This window comes from Cervus canadensis, chromosome 21, assembly GCF_019320065.1.
Source record: "Cervus canadensis isolate Bull #8, Minnesota chromosome 21, ASM1932006v1, whole genome shotgun sequence".
NCBI classification, from domain to species: domain Eukaryota; kingdom Metazoa; phylum Chordata; class Mammalia; order Artiodactyla; family Cervidae; genus Cervus; species Cervus canadensis.
The window spans coordinates 15,016,087-15,030,179 of NC_057406.1; the positions used below are offsets into that span (position 1 = coordinate 15,016,087).

At 47.2% G+C, this 14,093-nt stretch overlaps 1 protein-coding gene across 2 annotated transcripts in view; it reads right to left on the reverse strand.

The window, feature by feature from the left end:
• The window catches only part of ANO2 (anoctamin 2), a 335,456-nt gene that overhangs the window by 225,885 nt on the left and 95,478 nt on the right, over window positions 1-14,093 (reverse strand). For both annotated transcript variants that reach the window (XM_043441194.1, XM_043441195.1), the window contains exons 5-7: window positions 12,515-12,666; window positions 11,345-11,399; window positions 7,578-7,629 (exon numbers count right to left, since the gene is read on the reverse strand). In XM_043441194.1, coding sequence (XP_043297129.1) covers window positions 7,578-7,629; window positions 11,345-11,399; window positions 12,515-12,666 — 259 coding nt within the window. The remainder of the gene's footprint in view (window positions 1-7,577; window positions 7,630-11,344; window positions 11,400-12,514; window positions 12,667-14,093) is intronic.

Sequence of the window (14,093 nt, forward strand, 5' to 3'; positions counted from 1 at the left end):
GGAAGCTTAGTCTATGGTCTGCCTCCCAAAGTGAGGATCTCATGAAATCTACCAGTGCCACCGGGTGACAGGGGGTCCTCTGCCCCCCAGCTCTGTCCCCTCCAGGCCAAGCATCAGGACAGGTACTCTGAGGGATGGTGCTCAGGTTCTGAAAACTCATTTGGTTTTGATTCCTTGCCCCCCAGAACCAGGCCCGTTCCCCCGGCCTTCCGCTTTCATCCCTGTATTCCAGCCGGACATAAATCTAAACCAGAGCCCCCCAGACGGTGCATTTAACGGAGACTATATTTACCCATCACCAAATTGTCTTGACGTGTGCTTAATTACTTAAATGCCTTTAATCCCAAGCCTTTTCTTCTAACAAAATATAAACCAGCTCAGCTGGATGAATGATAAACCAGATGTTTACAGCACACAACACAGCCTGGCTTCAGTCAAAATAATTGAGACATCGTCTCCCGAGCAGGGAGGGGAGATGCCCAAAGCATACATTTGTTTAAATGCTCTGACACCGATATGTCTATGAATACGTAGCTCCATCAAGCTGCTATTTTCTGTCTGTGAAAAGGCAACGGTTTCCATATGAAGGAACAGAAAAGGTGTTGGTCAAGGCGGTGTGGGCTTCTTTCCATGGTAATGTGCACTTGAAAGGCATTCCAGGATGGACTGAACTTGCACGGCCTTGACCCTGAACACTGATCTTATGCTATGTGGATTAGGTGGCACCGCATCGGGCTGAGCTAAGTTTGTGATGGCTCACAGCCAACAACAACAACGTCACAGTCAACCAGCACCCTGAGGAACCCAGACTCACAGGCACACCCAGGCTCTAGCTGTGGTGGGTGCATCATCCCCCATCCCTCACTCCCCAAGTGACAAAGACACAAGGAGTGAGTCGTCTTGGGAAGTTACAGGAGCGGTTGTTCAGTCGCTAAGGCGCATCTGACTCTTTGTGACCCCATGGACTGCAGCACGGCAGGCAAAATGTTAGACCGTCACCAAATGCCCATCCCTTTTTCAAGGTCAGCTCCCCTCTCTTCTGCTTAGTTTTACCCTCTGCCCCTCCTTTCACTGAAAAATTTAAAAAAAAAAAAGAAAAAAGAGAAAAAAAGAAGAGAGAAAATCCAAGAGATGGTACTGTTGGCTAAGACTCTGAAAGGGACTGAACACTGAATGCCCAAGTAGCAACTGTGAGAAAAAGTCACAAGAAAGATTAAGCCATTCACAGAGAAGACTGGGCTTCATTTGAAGCTAGGGTCTTCATTCACAGAAGCTAGAGTCAGATCCCCAGAAGGTGAGCGCGTGGGCCCCTCTCCCCACTCCTGGACAGCGGCAGGGTAGGAAGCCTGTGGTAGCTCATGGGGCACTCATCCTGTCTACCTGTAGAGTCCCTAAGAGGCACCTGGGGAGCAGGTTAAAAACACAGTTTGTGCGCCTGGAGGAAAGTCGGTCCCTCTCCAGACCTGATTGGCTCCCGCAGAAAGAAGACCATGTTGCTCCTTCCAATTAAAACCTAGGGAATATCAGCGCTTGAAAGAAACTTCAAGAACATGGAGGGGTCCCTCCTTGGGTTCAAAAGGGGAGAAACGGGCAAAGTGAGGGAACGTGACTTGACCAAAGTCTCGCAGTTTGTTGGTCCCACAGCTGGAACTGGTGCTTCCCCAGCCTCTCCCGCCTCTGTCTCCTTTAAAAAGGCACCCTCTCCCCTTCTCTCTCTGACATCAGCGGGGTCCCAAGATCCACTGGTTTCTCCCGGGTCTGGCAGGTCAGAGGGAGGGAGGAGCCTCTTCCCCTTACAGTCACCTGCTCCCGTCCTTGGCCCAGTTCTGTCCCTCTCACCACCAGGAACCCCTCTCCTGTCTCACGAGCCCAGAGATGGTAACAGCTCCCCTGTTGCTGAATCTAGGACACCACACTGCCCTGGCACCCCCAACCCCCTGCTCATACCTCTGTAAATGGTCTCTCTGTTGATACTCCTGCCTTGAACGATGCTCATTTGAGTGGGTTGTTCATTCCTGGTGGGACCCTAACCTGATTCCCTGCAGTGGCTGGCTCCCTTTATGTCTTCTGTATCACTTGCTTTCCCTGCAGGCATCTCTCTTGTCAGACAGTCACATGGCTTATTCACTCCTCGCAAATGTAAGCCCCGTAGGGGCAAGGATCTGTCTCTGACCTATACCCTACTCTAGCTCCTAGGTCTCAAACATGAATGATATGCAGCATATGAATAAATATTTGCTGAATGAATGGATGTCCAGTGGGAAAACCTAAACTTCCACTTTCACTGGAAAATCTTACCCAATAACTTCATCCATTTATTAACTGATTAATTACAAGATCAGTGAAGAAGAGCCAAGAGACTTGGGGTTCAGTTGGTCTCCAGATCTCTCTCCTTGGGCTGGAAGTTCATCTCTCTGTTGTGAAAGTAGTTTATCCATTGAACCTATTCTGCATGGGAGTTTAGAGGATCAAATGAGATAAAGAGTGTGAAAATGCTTTGCAAAACATACAATGACACACGTGTGAGGAATCCATACCTTGGTTATAGGGAGAAATTCTTCTGTGTACAGAGACCTCTGATCTGGTCATCTCAGCTCTCACAACAGAGAACCCAGGAGGAAACATTATCTAGGCCTCTCATGCAGCCCATCCCTCAAGGTCCTGCCCCTAACCACAGCAGAATCTTCCAGACCCTCCTTCAGTGTCTTTTCCCTCTCTTTTCATCGTCAGTCCTAATGAGTTGGTTTTTCTATGTCCCAAAGAGCAAGGCAAACCTTGAAAGAGCAAAACTCAAGGAGGGAGGTTACCTGAGTCCAGAATTCAAAAAAAATCAGATAGTGGGGACAAAACAACCCCAATAACACTTTGATAATCCTCGAGGAAACATAAATAAACTTAGGTTCTCAAGGACTATCCTGAATCCTACATATATTTACATATGCCTTTATAGAGACTCTGTGTTTGTATCACCTGTATTAGAAAGCAGGGAATTATATGAGAGACTTTAGAAAAATTTCTATATAAAAGATGTTGCTGAGGACCTTAAGTGCTACATCACTGAATGTATTCCCCTCTCACTTAGGTTCAAGGTCAAATTTGCAACCCAACTGCAGAAACTAGAGGGCCATATGGTTTGAATATTTGTATTCTACTTTTTTTCTCCCTAGCTTCGACATTCTATTTTAATTTGTGTTTTTCCTGGTTCTTATTTTTTTTATTTATATTATGCTGCTTTATCGTTTTTCTTGTAAGCTACCTCTGAAATTTTGTGGAACAAGACAGGAATATAAATAAATCAATACATACACCCTGCATACAGTATAATGCTCTACAAAAGTAGGCATTCAGAAAAACGTACTTTCTACAAAGAAGAAAGTGATAATACCAGATGAATGGAAGTATGTCTGAATTATTATTATCTTTTTTCTTATTTTTCCATCTTCTAAGAATATTTCTGATCTTTATCATCTTTTCATCTCCTAATCTCTACTGCAATTGAGGACAATGGGGAAGGAATTAAAGCTTTGTAGACTGGCCACGAAGGTAATGGTAAATACCACATAAAGGGTAAATCCCACATAAAGGGTAAATCTGAGACTGAAAGATCAATGAAAATACCTTGGAAAACAATTCCACGCATGATCCTATTCTTCCTTTTTTTTTAGTTTTATGAGGCAAACCTCCTCTGGAGGAAATCTAAGCCAGTTCTAGCCCATTGGCGTTTCTCTATAAAACCAGAGAGAAGGGCAATAAAATCAAAATTGACCCAATGCTCAAAGGTCCGCATTATCCTGAGGACTCACAATGTTATCACATTCCTCTTCCTTTCTGAACTTCTAAGTAGGATGGTAAGTTGGCCAAAAAGCCGAAAGGGTGCTGGATTTTCCCAGGCAGAAGTCAAAGAACCCGAGAATTGGCCTTCAGCATCCTCCTCTGCTGGGAAACACAGTTCAGTCACACGTCCCTTGTTAGAAGCTAATAAATCATCAGCAACTACCGTGGAAGCAGCAGCCTCTGAAGACGCAGCCCAACTCCATGCCTAGTTCTCTGTATCCGGATTGCAGCGGAGACAGGATCAGAGTGAGAGAACCCAAGTTCTCGTCCCAGTTCTGACAGTGTCTCAGTATGTGACCTTGAACGAGCCATCCATCTTGTGCCTTTGGTAACTAGAGATAATTCCTGACTCACCAGCTTTCCCAGGCACCATGAAACTAATACTAGACAATATTTTGGGGCCACGCCCTGCAGCATGTGGGATCTTAGTTCCCCAACCAGGGACTGAACCCATACTCCATGTACTGAAAAAGCTCAGAGTCTTAACCACTGGACCGCCAGGGAAGTCCTAACACTAGATAAACTTATGATGGTACTTAGATGCATCCATGGGAATTGGCTGCTCTTAGTCTGTGTGCCCTTCACCCTCTCTGTACAGTTCTAATATCATACCTACCTGATCATCTCCTAATTATCTGTTTACATGTTTGTCCACATGGCTAAACCAAGAGCCCCACGAGGATAGAAATTAGGTCAAATTCATCTTGCCATGTCTCAGTTTCTATAACGTTATTTGACACTAAGCGGGCACTTAATAAATGGTTTCTAAATGTCAAAAAAGAAAGGAATTGTTGAAAACTACTCAACAACAAAATCCTTTAGATGTCTGACTTTGTGGCATCACACACACACACCCCCAGATCCTCAAAGGGGGGAAATAAAAACTTGCTGTCTTAAAGTAGAAGGGCTCTAATGACCTTTCAACAATCTAGAGGCTGCCCACAAAATAAACTTCAGTTTTTAAGGACTTTCCCGTTTACAAAACAGTTTTCTATCCAGTCTTTACAAAAACTCTGCAAGACAGATCATTTTCACCCCGATTTACCTAAAAGGGAAAACTGAGTTGGAGAGAATTGAAGTCATTTGTCCACAAACACCCATCGTTGGGAACTCACCAGTTACTGCTGTGAAATCAGCCGGCTGGGCACGTTTAATTAGTTCAATAAAGCAAGTCAACTGAGTGGAACATGCAGGGCAGCCAGCCAGGGGCACTGGGGGATAAAAGATGACCCAGACACTTCTCAAGGACTGTCTTGGGAGTCTAAGCCACAGAACATAATCACCAAGAAAGACACAGAACTTGATGGGAGTTCCAAGCATAGAGCATACAGGGAGAACCAGGGGACAGAGATGTTTGGTCTAGGGGGTGGGCCCAGCTGAGACGTGGAGTAGGATATTCCAGCAAAGGGAACATCAAGAGTAAAACCAGAGGGTAGTCATGTTAACAGGCAGAGAAGTGGGGGAGACAGAGAGGGCAAAAGAAGAAAGAGATGGAAATGGGCATAGTGAGACACTGATTTGAAGGTTCCGGGAACACCTCAGCGGAGGTATCTAGCCAGTCGCTATAAAGATGGGTGTGGAATGGGAGAGAGGAGAAATAGGAATTCAAGGCTGTAAGAATTCTGTTCAGAGTGAGAATAAGGAGGCCAAGGAATGTGGAGAAGACAACCTTGAAAATGGGGGAGGAGGAAAAGGAAGCTGAGTGTGGTCCAGGAGGAAGAAACAGAAGGACAGCGATTAGTGGATCAGCGGCCCCTCCCTGGATCTCAACTGTCAGAAGATGGAGGTTCAGCGAACAGGTCTTCATTCAGTAAGATGCAGGACGATGAAGGAGGAGGAAGAAGCCATGAAATGCGGGCAGTAAAAAATCACTTGTGACACCCGAGGGAGCAGTTTTGGTCCAGCCAAGGGGGATGTAAGGCAAATTAATGCAACTGAGGAGTGAACTCGGAGAAGGCAATGGCAACCCACTCCAGTACTCTTGCCTGGAAAATCCCATGGACGGAGGAGACTGGTAGGCTGCAGTCCATGGGGTTGCTAAGAGTCAGGCATGACTGAGCGACTTCAGTTTCACTTTTCACTTTCATGCATTGGAGAAGGAAACGGCAACCCACTCCAGTATTCTTGCCTGGAGAATCCCAGGGACGGGGGAGCCTAGTGGGCTTCCATCTATGGGGTCGCACAGAGTCGGACACGACTGAAGCAACTTAGCAACAGCAGCAGAGGAGTGAACTGGATTAGAAATTATGGCAAATTCCAGGACTTTGACCGTGCAAGTGGCTCAGTTGTGTCTGACTCTTTACGACCCCATGGACTATACAGTCCATGGAATTCTCCAGGCCAGAATACTGGAGTGGGTATTCTTTCCCTTCTCCAGAGGATCTTCCCAACCCAGGGATCGAACCCAGGTCTCCCGCATTGCAGGCGAATTTTTTACCAGCTAAGCCACAAGGGAAGCCCAAGAATACTGGAGTGTAGCCTATCCCTTCTCCAGGGGATCTTCCCAACCAAGGAATCGAACCGGGGTCTCCTGCATTGCAGGCGGATTCTTTACCAACTGAGCTAAATGATGGCAAATTCTAGGACTTTGACAGAGGCTACAACAAAGCACAAAATACATCTTCAGACCTCTTGCTGCCTCTGGGGGTCCTCAGTTCTTGTCACATTGTTCAGTTGCTAAATCGTGCTAAGTCACAAAGTCTCTGCAACATCATGGACGGCAGCATGCCAGGCTTCTCTGTCCTCCACTGTCTCCCGGAGTTTGCTCAAACTCATGCCATCCAACCATCTCATCCTCTGTCGTCCCCTTCTCCTCCTGCCCTCGGTCTTTCCCAGCATCAAGGTCTTTTCCAATGAGTCAGCTCTTTGCATCAGGTGGCCAAAGTGCTGGAGCTTCAGCTTCAGCACCAGTCCTTCCAGTGAATATTCAAGGTTGGTTTCCTTTAGAATTGACTGGCTTGATCTGGCTGCCTACTTTATTATTCCCTAGACTTTTCTCTAAATGACTCTTTTCAACTCAAAGCTGCCTCAAAAGTGAAAGGTCTGCCACCTCAGAGTGACAGGTTTTCTGAGTGACAAGTAACAGTAGCCCCTTTGAATAGAGTCTTCCACCTGCAGGGAGACCGTATGGACAAGACACCTGAGCATGGATGTAAATTCGTGGTGTCACCCTGCCATCACCTGTGTCCCTTCATCACCCATCAGTGTCCCAACTGCCTACCTGGTACCCAAATGCTGGGGGTCCTGTTTCAAACACAAACACCCCCAGATTCAAAAACCAAATCACAAGGCAAACAGGCTCAGTCAGACATGGTGACAAGAATGCTGAACTCAGAAGAGGCGTCTTCAGACTGATCCGCCCTCCCTGGTGGTCAGTTTCTTTAAACATCAAGGCAGATGCTTGGACTAAAAGGCCACTAAGATGTCTTTCTTCTTAAAAAATGAATAAAAACCAGCCATGATTTGGGCAGTTATTAAAACACTTTGGAGATGGTGAAAAGAAAGCAGCTGAACTTGGGATCAAGTGGAAGGTGTCAGCATGGCTTCAGGGAGAGGAGAGGAAGGACAGAGACCCGGGGTGAATACTGGGGGGCAGCCCCAGCCCCACAAGAAACGGGACTCCCTCTATCCCCGGGGGCCGGTGGGGCGCCCCCTCCAAGTGGGTGTCTGTTTGTCTTGCTCTCATCTGTTGAAAGGATGCCCTGGCCCCCCATCAGCATGGCCCGCAGTGGGAGGGACCTTACCCATCGTGTTGTTGGCTCGAGAGCAGGTTGTGCGCTTCAGGATCTCATGCACCTAAAACAGAAAACAGCCAGGCTGTGAACACCTGGGCCACGTGCTGCAGCCCCAGCCTGGTGTGTGTGTGTTGGGGGGGGGGGTACCCAGGCAGGTGCCAGCTTACAGACTGCAGGTCAAGCGCATTCAAACAGAGCATCTAACCCCCTCACACACACTCCACACCTTGCCCTGCCTCCCGAAAAATGAAGAAAAGGTTGTATGTTGACTGAAGTTACAGGAGGGAAGGGGACCCCAGGCCCACACCCCTCTGTGAGGGCTTGGGAGGACGCTTGGGGGTGGGGAGAGGCAAGGAGGAGGGGTGCCTTCCTCATCAGCCCCAACAGTGCCCTGCTGCTGAGGGGTCCTGGGCAAGCTCCGGGCGGGTCCTGAGGGCCCGTGGTCCCCTCTGTAATGGAGCTATCTCTCAGAGATGTTTGGAGGAACCAAGAAAGTGCTTTGGCAATTGGAAAAGGGTCCCCTATGTCTTGGTCACTGGGACTATTACTTCTTTGCCTGAGCATCTTGCCTCCCCAGGCAGAGTAGGTCTCCCAGGTCCTTAAGACTCCATGTCTGAAAGACGTGGAGAAATTTTGGGCACACAGCAGACAGCTGCCCGATGACCACAGCTCATCAACAGATCAACAGCCCCTGAGTGGGGAGCTTGTATGGACCCTGTGAGGGCAGAGTGCTGAGAGCATCCAAACCAAGGAATCCCAGGGGGCAGCATAAACCTGCTGGCCAACTAGTGCCCTCCAATGGGTCCCAAGTCTGTGCCCAGCTCTAAGGAGATGCCAGGGATGGAACTCTGTGCTGGGACATGTGACTGGGCTGCCCAGACAGCCACAGGGAAGAGGGCACAAGGACACGGGCCTAAGGAGATGCTGGCAAGGCCCTCAGACCAAAGTCTGGGGCAGAGCAGACCCCAAGACAAACCTCAAGCCTCTTTCTCCCCCTGTCACAGAGTGGGGTAGACTGGGGAATGGGCAGGAGGGGAAGGAAGAAGCCTCCAGGACGAGAAAAGATGTGTTACACCATCACCATTCACACTCCCACATTCCAGCCACAGAACAGAAGGAGTGGAAAATAAATGACTTCCAGCAGAATGGGGCCCAAGAATGTTTAATTCGCTTATAACATGGTGCCGTATTCAACAGCAGTAATAATTAGGAACAGCATTTATATGGCAGTCCATTATTTTACAAGCACTTTGCAATTGTCGGGTAATTTCCACAACACCCTATAACTTCCCCCCCAAGACGTGGGACCTGAGCCGTGGCGAGAGTTAAACTGCTTGTAACAGCATCAACCCGGACAATGGGAGGCTCACACTTTTTTCCAAAGGAAGATAAAAGAAATCATATGCCCATTTTAAATCTTCCTAGAACACCAGGCCAAGAGAACTGGAGTGTTTTCCTGCCCATTCTGCAGGCAGAGTCAAGGCTATGTTTTCAGCATGACTTGGAGATGTTCTGTGGCTTCCTCCAATCCTCCATCCCTGCTCACCCTGCTCATCACCCTGCTGACATGGAAGTCTCTCTAAGTTGTTGCTGTCGTTCAACCCCTAAGTTGTGTCCGACTCCTTGCGACTATAGCACGCCAGGCTTCCCTGTCCATGGACTACAGCACGCCAGGCTTCCCTGTCCTTCACTATCTCCCTGAGTTTGCTCAAATTCATGTCCACTGAATTGGTGATACTATCTAACCATCTCATCTTCTGCCACCCTCTTCTCCTCTTGCCCTCAATTTTTCCCAGCCTCGGGATCTCTTCCAATAAGTCGGCTCTCTGCATCAGGTGACCAGAGTACTGGAGCTTCAGCTTCAGCATCAGTCCTTCCAGTGAATACTCAGGGTTGATTTTCTTTAGGATTGACTGGTTTGATCTCCTTGCTGTCCAAGGGAGTCTCAAGAGTCTTCTCCAGCACCACAATTTGAAAGCATCAATTCTTTGGCGCTCAGCCTTCTTTATGATCCAGCTCCCACATCTGTACATGACTACTAGAAAAACCACAGCTTTGACTAGATGGACCTTTGTTGGCAAAACGATGTCTCTGCTTTGTAATATGCTATCTAGGTCTGTTATAGCTTTTCTTCCAAGGAGCAAACGTCTTTTAATTTTGTGGCTACAGTCACTGTCTGCAGTGATTTTGGAACCCAAGAAATGAAAATCTGTCACTGTTTCCAATTTTTCTCTATCTATGCCATGAAGTGATGGGACTGGATGCCAAGATCTTCATTTTTTGAATGTTGAGTTTTAAGCCAGATTTTTCACTCTCCTCTTTCACCTTGATCAAGAGGCTCTTTAGCTCCTCTTTGCTTTCTGCCATTACAGTGGTATCACCTGCATATGTGAGGTTGTTAATATGTCTCCTGACAATCTTGATTCCAGCTTGTGATTCAATCAGCCCAGCATTATTTTGCATGATGTACTCTGCACATAAGTTAAATAAGTAGGGTGGCAATATACAGTCTTGATATACTCCTTTCCCAGTTTTGAAAGTCAGTTGTTCGATACAAGGTCCATTCTTATTCCTCCTCCTTATTTGAAACCTAAGTCCTTCCCAAGGGAAACACGATGCCATGTTTCCATTGTGAGCAGTGCTCCTGGGGCCCGTCTTTCTCTCTCCTCTTCTGTCCGTAGGCTGGATGCTCTCCAGGTGGGTAGAGGACAAACGTATAGTGAAGAGAGATGCCCTACAGCTCAGACTGGGGCTGCAGGGTCCAGGCCCTAGGCAGATTTTCATTAGAATCAACCATCCTGCAAAATCCAGAACCCTAGCTTTGAAAGGGAAAAAGACAGTAGGAGAAGACTGGAAAATGTATGGCATGCATGTCTCCCACCTTCCCTCTAGACCCTGTGCAAACACCCCAGCAGTTACCACAGCATCCAGCCTCACCGCCCTCAACACAGACCAACAATTAGCCCCCATGATCATCTGTGCTATACTTATTTACGGTTTGGATTTATTATATTTCAATGGATAGACTAGAAAATATCAGGAAAGCATCATTTTGCATAGAGGAAATAAATTAACTTCTGTTGTTTTTTAACACTTCCTGGGGTTTTTGTTGGTTGGTTTGTTGGTTTTAGTTGCTGCTGTGCAGTCTTGCCCGTCCTGTAGCTTCTGAGACTTTTAAAATATATATTTCAAATATTTAAATAGTTTAATAAAACAACAAAAAAGTAGAAGAACGGCCATCATCACGAATGTTGGCTTCTATTGAACAGGCTGGTAACTGTGTCCTTGGACAAACAGTCCAGTTCTAACATTCTCTGACACATCAATGCCCAGGACCCTTTGAGGATAAAAGAAAGAGTCACAGAGGCACAGCAGTGAACACTCCTTCAGACACGAACAATATGCCCGAATATTTTAAATTCATTACATCGTAGAGCCTCAGTTTCCTCAACTGTCAAGCAAGGGGGTCACCTGACTAGCTGAAAGTCCCTCCACCCCCAGCCCCGAGCTCTGATAGTCCCTGCTTTTATGATTCCAAGAAGGGCCTGGGTGGGACAACCATAAAGAGAAGATATCCTTCACAACCTGAGACTATGTCACTACTGAGATTGGGAAGCTCCTGGATGCTACTCCCGGTTGCGAGGCAACTCCAAGCAAAGGATGATGGGAGGCAGCAGGGATGGAGAAAGATGCCCTGTCAAAGGGGATTCAGGCTTCCCCACCCTCTCCCGAGCCCACCACAACTGGTTAAGCACCTGGTTAGCTGGTTTACTTACAATGCGACTACGGGTGGCATTATCAAAGAAGGTGTCCTTGTCCTGGATGTTGTACCTGCAGACACCAAGAAAGCCTGTCAGTGCATTTCATTACTGTATCCTTGTCCTGGGACCACTTGTCACCCCAGGCCCAGGGCAAGCGTCTAGAAAACAACATAGCTAGATGGGTAAGACACACACACACACTCACACACACTTATGATGTTTACACTCTTTCCAACTCAGTAATTCTGAAAACTTTTCAGAGAAATTTATCATTAGGAAAACAAATGCAACAGAAGGAAAAAAGTTCCCTACATTAAAACGTTCCTTTCAAAGTTACTTGTAACAAAGATTATGGAGGGAATATGCAATTCCAAAACCTAAAGGATAGATTATCATGCAGCTACTTGAAATTATAATTAAGAAAACTTTACAAATACTGTAGAAACATTTAGACTATGAGAGGAAAATGTTACACAATAACAAGTTTTAAAAACAAAAGTAGGTAAAAAGGATTCCCATGTATGTAAAAAGACAGTTTTAAAAAAAAAAAACAAAGAAGAGTACAGTTTCTGGATGTTGGGGTTATAACTGTTTTTTAAATTTTCATTTGCTATTGTCCCTGTTGTTGCAAAAATCATAATACATACCAAACTCCTAATTATGTAAGACCTGTGTCTGTTCTAAACTTCAAATGTTGACCTTGCACTCAAACAAAAACAAAAACCCACCTCTGTGACTGTGCTTAGGGCATTGTGTTGGAGGGAACACAGATGCCTGAACCCCCACCCCGGGAGCCCAGGCATTGAGGTGTGTTTCCAAGTCATTAATGCAGAGTAGAACGTGACCACTTATAGACCATCACTATGAAAACTCAGGAGATGGACAGTATGTTTTCATTGGGTGTTAAGAACTGGTCTTGAAGGAACCCAGAAGCTGAGTGGTGGAGACGTGTGGGAGGCGGCAGGTCGGATGTCCAGGCAGATGTGGACGAAGGGCCAGGGAAGGGAGGACACAGAGTGCAAAAGAACAGCCAGCCAGGAAGTCAACGTGTCAGTCCCAATTCAGCCATTTAAGGCAGCATGACCTTGGACGGACCCGGAACCTTGGCTTCCTCTCTATTATAGAAGGACAATTATATCTGGATGGCCGCTTCACAACCCGACCCCCACAGCCCCCGCTACTCACAGGTACATTTTCTCCCTGGAGAACGGGTACGAGAGGTTCTTCATCCGGCTGTTACTGTGCTCGGGTACTCGGGGCTTCAGGGGCGCGCTCAGTTTGTGCAGAATCTTGTTGAACGTCTTTGCAATGCTGCCTTGTGACTTGATCTCGTACATCTGCGAAGGCAAAGCTACCAGTGAGAGGAGGAGAAGGCCACATCCGACACTCAGAGGGGAAGGGCTTGCAGCCAGAGCTGCACGGGGGTCAGATCCCCCGTAAGGGACACTCGGGGGGAAGGACGAGCCAGGGAACCCAGGCAGAGCGTCCTGCCCTTCCTCCACTGCTCCCACACAGAGGCGAACACCCTCAACTATTTGCATGAAAAGGAGGTGACCTCTTCAGGAAAGGAGAAGTGCAGTGAGGGGTCCACACTTCCTATACGGCTTCGTTACATCGTCACAGGAGGCCTACTGTGTGATGCCATCGTGTGTGTGTGTGTGTGTGCAGATATGTGTTCAGTTGCTCAGTCGTGTCTGACTCTTTGCGACCCTATGGGCTGAAGCCCATCAGACTCCTCTGTCCACGGGATTTCCCTGGCAAGAAAACTGGAATGCATTGCTATGCCCTCCTCCAGGGGATCTTCCTGACCCAAGCATAGAACCCGCGTCTCCTGCATCTCCTACATTGGCAGGTGGATTCTTTAGCACTAGTACCACCTAGGAAGCCCATGATGTCACCATACTAAGCACTTTACCCAAGTCAGCTCCAACACGCACTGTACTCAGCTGGGTAGATAATCTTACTCTCCGGTTATGATGAGGAAATCAAGTCTCAGAACGGTGAGAAGAGTGAATAAAGGTCACACAGATGGTAACTGGGTGACTGTTTAGGTTTAATGCTTGTCAATCCAATCTCAAGTCTGTACCCTACAACTAGACCACACCCCATGTGATCATCCAGCATCACTTCTCCTGTGCTCCTCTTAGTAATGAGTCTGCTTTCAAAGTACTGAACACCTAATGAGCGCTTTACTCAAGCACCTTCTTGAGTGAAGAAGTACCTTTCTTGAGTAAAGCACAGCGTTAGCGCCAGGATAATGACCATAGAACCTATAGTATTCGTTGCTCAGTCGTGTCCGACTCTTTGCGACCCCATGGACTGTAATCTGCCAGGTACCTCTCTCCATGGAATCCTCCAGGCAAGAACACTGGAGTGGGTGGCCATTCCCTTCTCCAGGGGATCTTCCGGACCCAGGGATCGAACCTGGGTCTCCTGCTTGCAGGCAGATTCTTTACCATCTGAGCCACCAGGCAAGCCCATAGAAACTATAGTTTCTTATAATGCCTAGAGCATGCTTGCCTACAGTATAGCATCTGGTCTTTCTAATTCACAGATGCTGTCACCAAGACACAGAGGTTGTACTCTTCATAGCAAAGCTTTGATGGATTAACATTAAACACAAATTTTTTACACAAGCTCTCCTTCCAAGGGGGCTTCCCAGGTGGCACTAGTGGTGAAGAAGCCAGATGTGGGTTCGATCTCTGGACTAAGCTGGATTGAATTTGTCCTGTTGCAGTGGATGACCAGAACAAGAGCCACACTC